The 15,104-nt window shown below is 41.8% G+C and overlaps 1 protein-coding gene across 3 annotated transcripts; it reads right to left on the reverse strand.

Moving 5' to 3' along the window:
• Positions 1-4,773: 4,773 nt before the first annotated feature.
• On the reverse strand, positions 4,774-14,643 carry tbx1 (T-box transcription factor 1). 3 transcript variants are annotated; one of them, XM_030737685.1, is made up of 8 exons: positions 14,028-14,643; positions 12,474-12,813; positions 10,204-10,305; positions 9,606-9,777; positions 8,306-8,461; positions 7,147-7,214; positions 6,451-6,551; positions 4,774-5,824 (listed from the first exon to the last, which is right to left on the reverse strand). In XM_030737685.1, the coding sequence occupies exons 1-8, from the start codon at positions 14,209-14,211 to the stop codon at positions 5,442-5,444; spliced, it is 1,506 nt and encodes a 501-aa protein (XP_030593545.1). In that variant the 5' UTR covers positions 14,212-14,643; the 3' UTR covers positions 4,774-5,441. The 3 variants fall into 3 exon arrangements, with proteins under 3 accessions (XP_030593545.1, XP_030593546.1, XP_030593544.1); XM_030737686.1 differs by having other exon boundaries at positions 6,451-6,472; positions 7,209-7,214; positions 12,474-12,864; XM_030737684.1 differs by having other exon boundaries at positions 12,474-12,864.
• Between the last annotated feature and the right edge of the window lie 461 nt (positions 14,644-15,104).

Here is a 15,104-nt window from a genome sequence, read left to right on the forward strand (position 1 = left end):
TGATCGTGACCAGTATCCTGGTCTCCAAAATAAAATACTTTTCACACGTCATGTTTTAGTAGTATTATTTTTGTATTTGAATATAAGCTGACAGAGCTGCACCAGCAGCGTCTCCTTTTCTGTTAAATGGCACTAAATGAATGACTTTTACCTGCTCTGTGCAGCTATGTGATTGTGTGATCCGAAAGCAGATCTGCTTCAGTGGACATGAATTTAAGGCATATGCCGCACCTGAGCAGCTACGTAATCCCACGTTGTTTTTCTAGCAGGTTTTAGCTTAACACACAGGCCCTGCAGTCTGACCTGAGCTGTTTGTCAAACAAAGTAAATCACAGCGTGGACACGGAGAACACAAGGATGGCATTGCTCTCCCTGGGTCAGGATAATCTGTTTATGAAGCGATTTTTTTTTTTTTAATAAGTGTACCTCCTTTGTGAATGAAAACATTCACAAAGAATCCTTCAACCCTCATGCCAAAAAGTGTCAAGCTAAAAGTAAAGAAAAGGTACAATTTAATTTCCTTTGTAACAGAAGTCAGTAGACAGTTGTTAGCATTTAGATTTGTAATGCCAAATAGAGACATCCTTTTAAGAAAATGACATTTGTCGAGAAGGCCTTAGAGAAAAACAGAGAGGTGTTTTTCTTTTCACCGTCTCTCACAGTTTCTTTGCGGATCAATGAGCAGCATGGGAGCTCGTGTGTTACCGCACCGTGCCGAGAGGTCGGGGTTGGGGGCCGGGGGCCAGAGCTTCAAAACGCTAGACGTTCTGCTTCGTAACGACTTTGGCTCCTGGGATGATCCCAAGTTGAGAAGCTCGTCATGCTGTACAGGAAAAGGCCTGAGAAATCAAAGAGCCTGGGCAGCGTAATGGCCTTGAATCATTAGCCAGCAGAGAAGAGATGAGGTCGTTAGTGAGACGAGCTGCTTTTCTGTGAAGCTACTGCCACAACCAAAAGTGTACCTTTTTTTTTTCTTGCTTGTTTGTTTAAATGCTATTTATACTTGAAATGTATTGAAAACTTTTATTTCTTTTAAAAATCAATGTAACCCCCCCCACCCCCGCCCCCTTTTTTTGTATTGTGATAAGTGTAACAGACTTCCCCACAGAGTATAGGTTTTGTCTCTGACCCTTCCTGTGACATCTTGCATTCATAATTGCTTCCTAACTCCCCTGTTGGCTTTGAACAAACACTAGATGTGGGCCAGTTTCCGTCCATTCTCTGATAAATCAAATGCTGGGTCCATTGGTGTAGATGTTTGCTGAATGGAGCAGACAACAACCCAGTAGCCTCACAAGTGCCTGCTGGTGTGGTGGTAAACCTCATAAATCACTTCATAATGGATCATTTAGGAAGTCAATAAATGGGGAAGGGAGACTGTCTGCACAATAGGCCTTGTGCTTCACTTATCACCTAACATGTGTCTTCCCTGGCCCTTAAGGTCAGAGGTCAGCCTGGTTTAGGGATGGGACATAATCCGTTAGGGTGCACGTGTGTGTGTGTGTGTGCAGTCAGTGCTGTCTCTCCCTAAGCCTTCATGGATTATATTACTAGCTAAGACGTCACACTGAGACTGATTATTTAGACATTGTGAAAAAGAACGGCCATAAGAAAATAACCCTTTGCCTACAAGCCAGGATCAATGTTTTACCTCATGGCTTAGTTGGCTTTATTTGTTTTTTCATATGCGAATTAAGATAAATGTATCTAGGTTCTTGCTGTGTGCTGGGGATTTGTTTTGATGTTCCACATAAAATATCCGTCAGCAGCATCATGCACAGAATAAACCGTAGCACATTTTGCACTGGTTGAGAGGCCATCGGAGGGGGAGAATATGTAAAGCATGTGTTCTGTTTTTTAGGTAGCTAGTTTGCCTGGCTTGCTTTCAAAAAAAGTGTCCCCCAGATACTGCAGGAAGGCTCTGCAGCAGACATGCACACCTAGGTGAAATGGACGCACCCTGATAGGCCCGTCACCACAGATGTTCCAGATGCAGCTGAGTGTCAAATGATTCTTCAGGTGGCGGCATCGTCCTGCTTAACCCTCTTCATGAGGGAACTCCTCGGCATCCTGTCTCTGCTGCCATGACAAATCCAGGCACATCACGCAGCTTTAAGTAGATTTGTGTGAATGACACTGAAATATTGGGCTTTAAAAATGGAGCAGGCTTGTTGAAAGCACGGCAGTGCCATTTCAGGTGCACGAGTAGAAATGTAACATGCAATATGCATGTGAATATATCTTCAAATACAGAGACCATACTGATTATGTTTGGTTGATACTGACTTGCAATTCATCACAGTTTCTCCAGTAGGCGCAATTTCTTCAATTTTCCACTGCCTGAGGGCTTCAGCGTCAGGTCTAGACTGATGCATTTTTTTCATACCAGGCACACACATTTAATAAGAATCTTTTCATTGTTCTACATAATTTGGTATAAATTAAAGTGCTGTGAATGGGGCAGGTCTGAAGAAAATAACACAATTATTCAACTATTGTGACTAAAATTTTGATATATTTGCAGCATTTAGATTTACATTATGCTCTGTTGCAGTTCATAAAAAAATACGGACCTCAAGTCCGCTACGTTTATTTGACAACCTTAGTTATGTAGTAAAGATTTCCAATGCATTTTCATAGATTAAACAAGGTAAAAGTAGACAAAGTAGCTGTATATGGTAGAACAGAAATCCCTGGATAAAAGACTAATATGCATTTGGGTATTTTAAAATCTTGTTGCTGAAAATGCTTCCGTGATTTTCTCAGGTGTCAGTGCAGAATATTTATGGATCATTTTTATATTGCAGTTTTGCCATTTTGCCGAAAAATTTTTTTATACTTAACTGGGATTTTTATTATTCGTTTTTAGGCTAATTATTACTTTTTAAACTCCGAATTAAAGGAAACACCCTTACAGTGCAAAACAGATACAAAGACAGCGTTAAAACTTCCACGGCACAGTTTGTACTCGGGATAAAGGGAGAAACGCGCTCTTCGTGGAATTGCTAGGCCTTTTGAGATTTCTTGTAACTGAAGAAAGTTTCTTTGTTGTGGTCACTGACTTGAGGGCGGTCAGAGTTGCTTCATCTGGTTTCACCGCAATACCACGCGTGTATTAGCACAGGCACTGATGCGCCTTCAGTGCTGTGAAACCTGTAATTAGTCCGAAAAGAACCTTTTGACCCTTTCTACCCGCCTAGTTACCCTCGCCTAACCCCATCACATGTCCCGGGAGATGCATAATACAGTCTAAGGAACAAACCCATGCTACCTGGCTGGTCGTCAGCACCTGCTGAACGGATTCGGTTTATGGCCTTACACTGCGAGACTGCGTATCCGGACTGGACACGCAGGAAAAAAACAAAACTAAAAGATAATGAAAGGACTGCGTGGACTATTTTTGACGGCTCGTAACACATTTCCTTTTCTTTTTATAAAAATTTTAGAATAACTTGTATCGCTTTTAATGATGACCTTATTGTGACTTCATGTGGGGGATTTTAACACTGACAGATAGTACTGTATTGCCCCCCCCCCCCCCCCAAAAAAAAACAACGAAACAAAAAAAACCAAAACAAAACAAAAAAGCCTACTAAATAAATAAATAAATAATCAAACCTGTTAGTCATCACTGTCCAAATTTGCTTTTTAACCAGCCTTACTAGCGCGGCCTGTATGTAGAGCCTTGTTGCAAAATAAATAACTTTTTTGTCACCACCCAAACAAGAAAAAACAATTATGCATCTAATTAGTCCGCGTTTAAATGAGTGGAAACATTATTTAACCTCTGACACCTTTACAAGCCATTAAACAGCCAGGTCGGGCGCCCTCGGGCATCCTTTCCCCGCTGCTCAATGACAGCTGGTTTCAAGGGGGTGAGGGAGAAAAACTATTGAAATGAATCATTAGTTTACGTTTCCTTTTGTATCGTGACAGGCACAAATCCCAAAGCAGAATTGCCCCCCCCCCCCCCCCCCCCCCCCCCAAAAAAAAAAGATTAATCTTGACACCAAAGCATTCCTCATAGGACTTCAAATAGGAGATGGAAACGGCTGCACAGATAAGAGGAGGGTCACATTCTCAAAATATCGGCTCACTGTCCCGTTATACATGAGCAATGATATCCTTTTGACAGGAAAAGGGGAAATGTGGGGTATTTTTCCTGTTTGAGCACCATAAAATGTTATTCCTCTGTTCTGGGAAGTTAGTGCCGGAAAACACAAAATTAATTCATTAAATCATTTTTGAGAAAATAATTTGAATGTCATCTAAAATTCTCACACATCCTCTAAGTCACACATATTTAATTTGTGTGTACTCACTGCCCTCTTGCAACAAATTTAATTCATTAAACTACTAAACTGGAGTCTGTAATGTGACCAGGGCCCCTTTACTGTAGTTCAGGAAAAGTGTGTGTTGAAGTACTATGTATGGGTGATGAGTACATTTGTGTGTGTCTGTATGTGTGTGTGTCTGTTTATAAAACCAGGTGCAACTTTTTACATTTTGAAGTATAGTGGGGTTTGATGTTTAGACAGCTTCCAAGTCCTGCCTGCCAGTAACAGCTGCTGCAGCAGCAGCAGCAGCAGCGGACACCTCGGCCTATTTCAGCAGCACAAATCTGGTTAGAGAAACTTGAACAATGCTGTCAGAGACGTAAAGGCCTCTTCTTTTTTAACCGTACCTCTTCAGTAGTGCCACAGCAGACCGGAGTGAGTAGAAGATTGACTGGAAGACCTCCATTTTTATGAATTACAAGAATTTAATGTTTATTTTATAGATACAGAACAGTCATTCTGCTTCGTTTGTTTACTTTGAATTGCTGCAAGTCAGTGCCATGGTACAAGCTTCTCAGAGCGGCTCAAGAGTGTTTCAAAATCAAATCTTGAATCTTGTATTTTTTTTTCTTTTTTTCCTCAAGCAAAAACATTTCAATGTGTTTCGACACCCTCTCTGATGACATGCAAACGTCTGGTCTACCTAGAAGGCCGGTGGACTATATAACATATGGCTTTTTTGAAAGCAATAAAAACAAGGCAAATCAAAAAGTGCATCCAACACAAAAAAAAAATCAATTCCAGTCTGTGATGAAAATCTGTGTTAAGTTGAGGTCTTTTCCTCTCTCCTCAGTTTGCTGGCTCAATGTCTGCACTGCTCAGGTAGGAGGTGGCCTGATGTAGACCTATTGCCATTTCAGTTCAAAGGTCAGAGCACACCTCTTCAGGGGCTTAGAACAGATGCCCATTCTTAACGCAAAGATGCATTTCCTTTAAATAAATACAGCAGGGTTTATCCAGCAGAAAGGAGTTTCAGCCCATGATTGCACCCTGCAGGTTGCATAAGCCATCAACAGACAGGATTGTGTTTCCTGTCTGTTTCCATTCCCACGGTGCTCTGTGTGTGTATGTGTGTGTGCTGTTAGCCCTGGTGGACAGCAGTCATTATCTTGGCCCGTAGTCATAGTTAGAGGGGCCGCTGGTGGCTGAGTACATGTTAGTTGTGGCGGGGTTCATGTGGTGATGATATGTGTGTCCTCTGATGCCAGGTATAGGGTAGGGTGACGGCCTGGTCTTGGCTCCCAAGTAATGTTCATAGGTGGTGGGGTACTTGTAGGGGTGGTGGTGCAGGGTGTCCGGGGGTAGAGGGTGGGGATCTGGCCGAAGGTCATGGGGAGGGCTGGGCCGGCCACTTGTGATCGGGACGGCGTGGAGGCCTCCTGGGACGGGCAGGGCGGGGCTGAGGACCCGGGACATCAGCTGGTGAGCTGGGTCTGCGTGTATCGGCGTGCCGCTAGGGTCTCGCTCATATTCCCGCCTACTGTCTTCTGTGAAGGCAGGGACATGAGAACAGTCAACCAACATGAAAATACCCAGTACTAGCAGTATGCGTATATTTTCTGCATTCAAAAGCACAATAAGTTCTAGAAGGTAGAGGTTTTTGAATACTCAGTGTTTTGGATTGAAGAGTTTGCATTATAATACTCAATAAATGAGTAGTATTTACAAGTGAGGGCAGAGTTTAAGTAACTAAAAAGTGTTTTAATAAACATTTAATGGATTTAATTCTTATTATAGAAACTAATAAATACATCAGTCATCGTCATGTCAAGGAAATCTAATTTTCATTGCCTGTTTTACTGCGGTATGAAGCTGTGGTCTGTTATAAAACAGCATAAGAACCCCTATTATGTTTGCAGTGGATGACATTGACTGGCTGATATTTGATGTTTAATTAAAAGCCATCACTGGGCTGATACTGCAAATGCATCACTGGGCTTCTGTTAAAGATAAGGAGAAAAAAAGAAAAAATAAAGCAAATGAAAGAAGTGAAATATGCTGACAACTGAAATAAAAGATAGTATTTAGAAATGTTGAATGAATTTGCGGGACGATATTTCATGTTTGGTAGCAGGCGTGAGTTTTGAAATGAAACAAAGAGCGAGCTGCAGACCTTTCTCTGTGCCGTTCTGCTGAGGGGGAGATGACATTGGGTTTCTTGTTCTGGCAAAGGCACTCATTATTGGCAGAGAGCCTGGTCTGTGATTCCTGGGCCTGGAGCAGGGAGAGTGGATTCAGTTACTCATTTAATGAATGTCAAGAGCACAGTTTCTTGATTATGTATTAAAATGATGCACATTTTAAGATTCTACACTGCTGACTGACAGACCATAAATTTAATTTACACTGAATTAAACGTGAATCAGCCTGACATTACTCAGATTATGGTTTTCAAATAATAAAAACTCCTCTATACTTTAGTGCAATTCCTCATTAATGCTTTTAAGGATGAAGTGATCTGAATCATTTCCAGACACAGAAGAAGTATTTCCATTTATTTAAGTTGCCTGAGTAGAGCAGCTGGGTGGGGTTTGCGGCCTTGTCTCGAATGCGAGTGTTGGATAATCTGTCAGTGACAGAAAATCACACTTGGCTGAGCTTCAAACAATATCCAATGATTTCTAAAATTCATGGCACCTTGTCTTCTTTCATTTGGCAAACTCCACCCGTCTGCCCCACGTGTGACATTAAATAAGCAACCAAACTATTTTGCTAAAGCTTTCTGGCCTGAACAGCTCGATAGTACATTTTTTTCACAATCATGTGGAAGCATGCCAACAAGACTGTAGCCTAATATTGAATAGCTCACCAGTCCTCTGGGTCACAGTCCCTGAAGCCCTTTGCAAACGGGTTACTGGCTATCTTCAGCTGTGTGATCTGAAATGTGAAGACAACATGAAATAAATCAAACTGCCTTCCCCACTGAAATCACTGTATTTAGTTATGAGGAAGGATAGCAGTGATAGTCAGGTGTAATAAACACACACACACACACACACACACACACACACACACACACACACACACACACACACACACACACACACACAACTGTCTTAATTAAAACATGCGTGTAAACAGCTGAAGGTTTGATGGCTACAGTATCATCTAAATTAAATGTATTATTATTATTATAATTATTATATTTGTGCTCTTCTGTAACATTTACACCTACAAATGTCATATGCGTGCAGTAGTTGCAGTCATAATTTTTAACATAACTTTAATAAGTTCATCATCTTCATCTTCATCATATAATTTAATAACGTTTCAGATTAAATGTATGTATAATTTTTAAATGTTAGCTCAATTTACATTTCACAAGGAAATAAAATTCTTAAAAGCTTCACGTAAAAGCGAATACTTTAAGCATTTGACATTAACATTTAGCATCAAAATGGATTTCGGTTATTTTTAGTCCTTGTCCCATCTCCACGCGCTAAAGGGAATATTAATCACCCGCTCCCACACACTTCGATTCGACGTAAATAGCTGAAAGGAAAACTGAACCGACTTTCCTTCTATCGTTTCACTCGTTACGAGTCGCTCCGAATAAGCGATGAGCGCACTGATGTGCGAATGTAAACAGACGCGGAGACTGATGGAAAACAGAGCAGGAGCCGCGCAGGGACAGGATGCAGGCTGAGCCCACAGAGCAGAGGGAACATTTACGCGGAAAAAGCGGAAGCATTTATTTATTGATTTTAAATTTAGGATATATGCACAAAAAGAGCTTACATTGAAAAATAGAAGTTAAAAAAATAATTAAGTATTTAATTACTGAGCTGAAGTTCGGTTGAAAGAAACACGGTTACATTACTTCTCTGTAGGTGATATGCTCCTCCTGCTATCACTGCAGTATGCACATCGTGCTGGAACAATATACAGTTTATATATGCGTTTACTTGCTGGGTTCTCTTGCACGTCAGACCATATGAGGTTGATGGAGGGTCATAAAAGCCGCTCACCCTGTGGTTCTGGTACGCCGTGACCGCTGTGAAGCGGGTTTCCTCAAAAACAAAGGTTTTGTAATTCTCCTCTGCGTATTTCTCGCTGTCCTTGCGGGGATCCACATAAACCACATGAAACCTGGGCTGGTAGCGGTGCATGGAGTTCAGAATGATCTGTAAAAAAAAAAGGCAAAGAAAGCCTACTGAAGGACCATCGGCTTAAAGTCAATAATGAAATCATTTTCGATCACACGTTAAAAAACAAACAAACAACAAACAAAAACCGTGTGATCCAAAATGATCAATAGCGAGACATTAAATGAATAATCAAATAAATAATAAAGTAAAATAAACGGCATTAAAATAAAGTACAACGTGGGTCGGGTTCGATCTGTTAAACATTTTAACCACGTCAGTCATCTCCAAGATTTTGAATATGAGTAGAATTACTTCGCTAAATAACACAAAATGCAGAAATAGCCTTGCACTACTCATAAATTCCGTTGTTACATAATAAACAGTAATAATATTCGAAATATATAAAAACCGACTGAGGACATATCATGTGCATAGTTCTCAGTTAAACACCGATTTGGCAAAAACGGAGCAAAAAAACATGAAGCAGTAACTTCGATCAGTTATATCTCATTTTTCTACAGTGTTTGGTTAACAAAAACAAAAGCAAAAACAAAAGACCCCAAACAAACCCCAAAACTCCCTTTTTTCTTTTCTTTTTTCTTTTCTGATTTTTAGAACTAATTCAAAGACAAGGAAACAGTCAGAGCGGAAGATCAAGCAGGAGGGTCTGAAATAATTTCCAGTGGTGAAATATTCCACTTCCTTGCCGTCATTTTTGGAGGAAAGCCTCGTGTGCGGTGCCGTTTTTTTTGTGGATGAAGAATAAGCTTTTGGCAAATTCAGAGTGTTAGTGAAGATATGGTGGCTTTTACTACTGCTGAATCACTTACATCAATCAGTTTTAGGGATAAAAAATAATAATAAAAATCTCTATCACTCTGTAATATTACTTTTGTTTTTCTTGGGGGATTAAATAGTGAATTTACAGTCTTTAGTAATTTGACCGCTTGACTTGTCAGTATGATAATGACGCTTAATTATGCTCTTTACATAACCAAATAGGCCGTCATCTATATTATCTCTGCAGTCAAATAAATATTTTTGCTTAAATTATTTGCTTAGTTCAGCTACTGAAATCTTTATAGTTTCATGAGAACTTAGGAGGACAAAGTATCCGGACACTGGGTGTTTTTTTTTTCTGGCCAAACACGCGAGCATTTAATTCCGGCACTGTACTCACATGTCCGTTGTCGTCCAGGAGGTTGTTAGTTAACTTTAGTTTATCAAAAGAGACGATCTGCTTCATCCACTGTGCGCCTTTGGCCGGAGAGTCTGGGTGGTAATGGACTCTGCCCGGTGTGGCAGGATCAGCTTTGCCCGCCACCAGCCACGACGAGCTGTGGAAAGCATACCTGAGAGGGCCATAAAAGGAAATTAAGACACAAGGCTGGATGTTGCCCGCTTAGGCATGTAAAATGTCTATGCATGTGTTGGCGTGTATGAAGACTTAGCGACGCTACATTAAGCTATCATGCACTTTAAGATAAAGGAAAAAAATATGAAAGTTAATTGATCAGCAACGTATTTCGAGTACAGGGTGGGTAACTGTGAAAACGTCCCACGTACTTCAGTATAAATATATACATGTGATTACTGTTAACCTGTTATTTTGTGTTTTCGTTAATATTTGCCTTTTTAAAAATAATTTTTTTGCTCGTTCCCGCTGAGTGGGACCTATAGAGTCAGTGAAAAGCGAGACTAGCACAATGTTTTACAGTCCTGTCCTGACTGAAAGCGGCGTTTTACTTTTACATGTCTGAAGACCTCTGAAAAGTTACCTGTAACGTTTGTCATCTACAGGCAGGAAGTCCATCAGAAGCATGTAGTCTGCCATGGGATCCATCCCAAATATTTTCACTTGGAAAGTTGGAAACATTCTCCTGACAGAGGAAGAAAAACACGGTGCGACTGTTAAAAAAGCAGCAGCTTTAAAGTATTTTAGGCGCTTGCTTTGAGCATTTTATGTCTTAAAATTTTTTTTTTTTTTTAAATAAATCTAATCGTGTGTGCGCGTTTGTGGATGGTGACTTATTGTGAGGAAAACAAATGATTATGATTTTTTTTTTCAAACTGTCCATTTCGCAGGAAAAATATGTTGCTCGAGGCCCAAAGAGCTTAATTTTGCCCGAGCTCGAGGCTACAACGAGTCAGAGGTTTACAGCTATTGGAAATGACGTGATTTAGTCCGTGCGTGACCGGATAAAACGCTCCCTCATCTGAACGGAACTTTGCGTTTGTTGCCATTTAGCGTTTGTAACGTCTGGCAGGGCTCTTTAACTCCTCTGTTGGTCTTTTGATGAATTCCAGAAATAAGGTCTAATCACATGTGTATACACACGTGCTCGTAGCTTTCAGCCTATGTGTGGCGCTGCTTATTAGAGCGCTCACTTTTGCATTTTTGAACTTTCCATCATCTGGATTATAAGGGGGAAAAAATCCACAATGAACTGAATATGAAACAACAAGAAGAACATTCCTGCGTACTGATCCACTGATGACCCGTGTTATTTTCTTAACAATCATTTTCTCCTTTGACGGCCGAAATTGGATTGAATCCCTTTTTGGCTGTTTTGCTCTGAGTTTTGGTCTAAGCTTTGGCCCCTGCAACCCGTGTAGTGCAAGGGGGAAAACAAGCGCTTGTTTTCCCCCTTGCACTACACGGGTTACTATGTAAGGGAGATCCATATCCTCCAAGAACATGAGCCGAAAGTTGAGTAATCCGCCGAGTCAGTGAAAGGGATCCTAAAATCAACGCTCAATTAACGTCAGTGTTGTGGCTAGGTGAGGCTGAAGGAGCTTTTAAAGTGCTGCGCAGCAGATCTCCTTTCTCCTGTCAGAGGGTGCAGAGCGGGGAAACCCAACCCGCACTTTTAGGATTTGAGCAATATCATGCCACTTTATGGGTTTTTATATAAAACAAAGCCTCGTTTAGTGTTAGTATAAAATGAGCACGGTGAATGTTAATGAAACACTCAGTTGGATCTTCCTAACGGTCAGAGGTCAGCATAAATGTATCTTGCCTAAAGATACAAGCAGAATAAAGCATTTATTCTGCAGATCTCGTTAAATGATCATATTCCATTTAATTAATAACCAAATCCAAACCAGATTTTAGTCCATTAAATGCAACCAAAACTGAGGTTTGTGAAACCGAAAAAGGAGAGCCGCTTCCATAATTGTGAAATTGAAAAAAGAAAAAAGGCCGAAAGAAACCAGACAGCAGCACTGTAATCAGCTTGTAGGATCTGATCCTACAAGTAAAGACTCATAAATTAAAGACCACAATATTTTTTTATATAACAGCAGCGCGTAAAATTGAAGCAGGATGAGGGCAAACCGAGAGTCACACTTATCCTTATTAGATCTATAAAACGCAGCAGGATGAGATCAACACGGTGTTTAAAGCCGACACACACACACACAGACACACACACACACACACACACACACACACACACACACACACACACACACACACACACACACACACACACACACACACACACACACACACACACACACACATCCAAAAACAAGCCTCCATGCATTCGACCTTACTTTTAAAACATCTCGAGAAGCTGGTGTGTTGTTTATTTTATATAACCAAAGAGATAAAATGTGATGTGATGGACAGAGATATACGTTAACAGGCTGCTGGTCATTAATTTAAAACATCATAGGTCTTAATGTGCGTGGCACAAGGTGATGTGTCAGCTGCCTGAACCCATGACGTTATTTAAAGAAAATATACACGGCTAAATAGCATTATTAAAAAAATGTATGCAGTATTTTTTAATGAAAATATTGATTTTGATTAAATCATATAGCTTCATTTTCAAATCTACAGTTATAGTTGCCATCCTGTAAAGGCATTCGCACAAAATTATAAAACGCTTACTCATCCCTTCCTGATTTGGTTCTTTCCTTAGATGTGGGGGTCGCAATTTGTGTTACAGTATATCACAATATTCTATCCTCTATTATTTTTCTAGTCTACACGAGGAGAAAAATAACTGCTGCCTCCGGCCTGCGTGTAATGTACACTCACCTGCCAGCCTTGGTAACGATCATCTCCGTGCCTAGCTGGTTAAATTCGTCCCATAAAGCTTTCATCTCCAGCTGAACGTTAATGTTGGCAACTTTCGGGTTCTTCTTTACTATAGTTTTGTTGTTCGGCGTGGAGTTTGAGGACGACGAGGAGCAGTTGGCAGTCCCGTTGTCGTTCGACGGGGCCTGGCCCGGGTTGGATCCCGGATAGTTGTAGCTGTGCTGAGCGGCCGGGCAGGGCTCGAAATGGGACTCATGTTGGCTGTAGGGGTCCCCGGGGGACGGAGAGAGGTGGTAGCCCCCCGGCGTGTTGAGGCTGCTCAGGCTGCTCGTCGTGAAGGCTGCAACATCGCAAAAATGGGACAGCTGCGTCAGCCACGGACTGGATATGGCTGAAATCATCCCAGAAAACTAGATTTACTAAATATGCCTTGCACTTCAAGTCGATTAAAACATAGACAGTGAAAACAGAAGCAGGATTCAATGATCTCCAGATGAAAGTGTCAAGCACAAATGCACCCCTTTCGGTTTAAAAGTTTCCGTCTCGGCTGTTCAGTAATCCCTGAGGTTGCATCCACTGCCTGCATACCACAGGCTGCCTGATCTAAAATAGCAGACGTCCGAAAAGAAAAGAAATGTTTCCAAAAGAAGGGATCCTGTAGAATCTCTGAACTACTCGCAGAAACTAAGCTCGAGTGCGTGTGAATTGGTTTTCGCTTGTGATCGATCGCGCTGCGAGCGGCCTCTGTTGTGCGCTGCTGCAGTGTGTTAACACTGCAACCCAGTCTCCTCTCTTATCTGACGCAGAGGGCCTCCCCTTTGCGATAAAACCGGTTCTTATTTCTATTTAGATAAGGAACTGCAGGTAATGTGCCTTTTCTTCGCCTTGCAACCAGACTGATTGACAGAGAAGTGCGCCCCTTTTTAATGGGTTTTCCGGCACTCATTTAACTTTTGGATAAGGATATCACCCCCGTTAACAAACAATGGAGGATGTGCCAGGCAGAGGGGAGTGCAAACGCTTTACAAGGTAAACACACATCGATTTGCATGAACAAACAAACAGGCAGCAGGTGACTGCAGCCTTCTCCTTATGGACAAATAGATGCATGGGATGGCATTCACCCCCCTCCAAGCTTGGTATGATTATTACGGTCTGTTTTTACCATTACGCACAGGGTGCCCGTGTAAACCCTCCTCCTCTTGGCTTCATGTTGAATGTATGTCCGCGTATTAAAGTTGTTTCTTGGTACACCGCTTTGGGGTTTTGGCACTGTACCCCCGCCCCCCCAACTCTGACTGCTTTGTTTCCAGATTTCTCCTCCCTGATGGTGAATACCGCGAAAAAATCTGCAGCATTTTAATAGTGGGTCAACTTTGCCATTTTTTTAAAACAGAATTTTCTTCTATACATTCCAAAACAACGGACTAATGTGCGTGGTTTGGGCATTTCAAAAATGTCGGAGAACCAGGCAAACACAAAGGTGTTAGGGAAATTTCGGGTGAGGCGTACACATACTACAACAGCTCTACGGGCATCAGCAAACACAATTACCTTCCATTTCCCGGGTGACAGTGCTGTAGTGCATTTTAAAGGAACTGTGGTTATGCAGGTCTGGCTTGTCCAGGCCGGTGCTGTGTTTTTCAAACGCTGCGTTTCCTGTTTGCTCTGCAGCCGAAATCAGAGAGGCAATACTGAAAGCATTTGCCTTTGGAGAGAGGGGACCGCCGTCGTCCATAGGCAAGAGATCGAGTCGTTAAAAGCCGTCCCTCCTCCTTCTCCTCCGCTTTCCAACCGCGCAGAAAGCTGGAGAAGGCTGTGCACGGTGGAAAGGAACATGCGCTAAAATGGGGGGTTTCTCACATTCCGCCACCGGCGCTCCGTGGGTGCGAGAGTCTGGGTTCTTAAAGGATTCCCACGACTACCGCGAAGACGCCAAAAGTCTGGCGATGCTCTGATTCATCTGACGAACCCCAAAACGCGTCCTGGTGTCAAAACATAGTTCATCCGATCAGAAGTGAGAGAGAGCTTCCCCTGTTTCTCCTCCGGTCGCTGGCGGGGTGGTGTCATCTGAGTCCTGCCTTGAGGAGAAGCTACTACTGCTACGAGAATGTCAAAAGTGAGCGAGATCCACGCCTCCCCTGCATCACTATAGGAAAAAAGTGTCCGCGCTCTGCACTCAATGTTTTATTTCAATAAGACCTTGTCAGTCATTTAAATTCGACTCCAACGTCACTGCTACAAAGAGCGCCACATTTCCAGTAAATTCTGCGACTGTGCAAGCGTGCGCATATTTTAGCCATCCAAGCTCAGACAAACTTCTCATGAGTTTACATAGAACACGAGGGGCTCGAGAGCAACAATATTTCCATATTTTATCAGTCTTTTATGCGCGTGTTCAGTCTGAAACTGTAGTTTTCTTTAAATAAATCTTGTAACACAGAGATGAATATAAAGTAATCCACACATTTTACTTCTTTTACAAATGCTTTGAATGTTTAGTGAATCAACCCCCCCCCCCCCCCCCCCCCCCCAGAAATAAGGATATTATTTTCAATGCAAGCATAAAGGAAACGTGCATCTGGGAGATGCAAGTCAGAGGATTCACTTTTGGCATAAGTATCCAGCCTT

This window comes from Archocentrus centrarchus, chromosome 9 (genome assembly GCF_007364275.1).
Source record: "Archocentrus centrarchus isolate MPI-CPG fArcCen1 chromosome 9, fArcCen1, whole genome shotgun sequence".
NCBI lineage: Eukaryota > Metazoa > Chordata > Actinopteri > Cichliformes > Cichlidae > Archocentrus > Archocentrus centrarchus.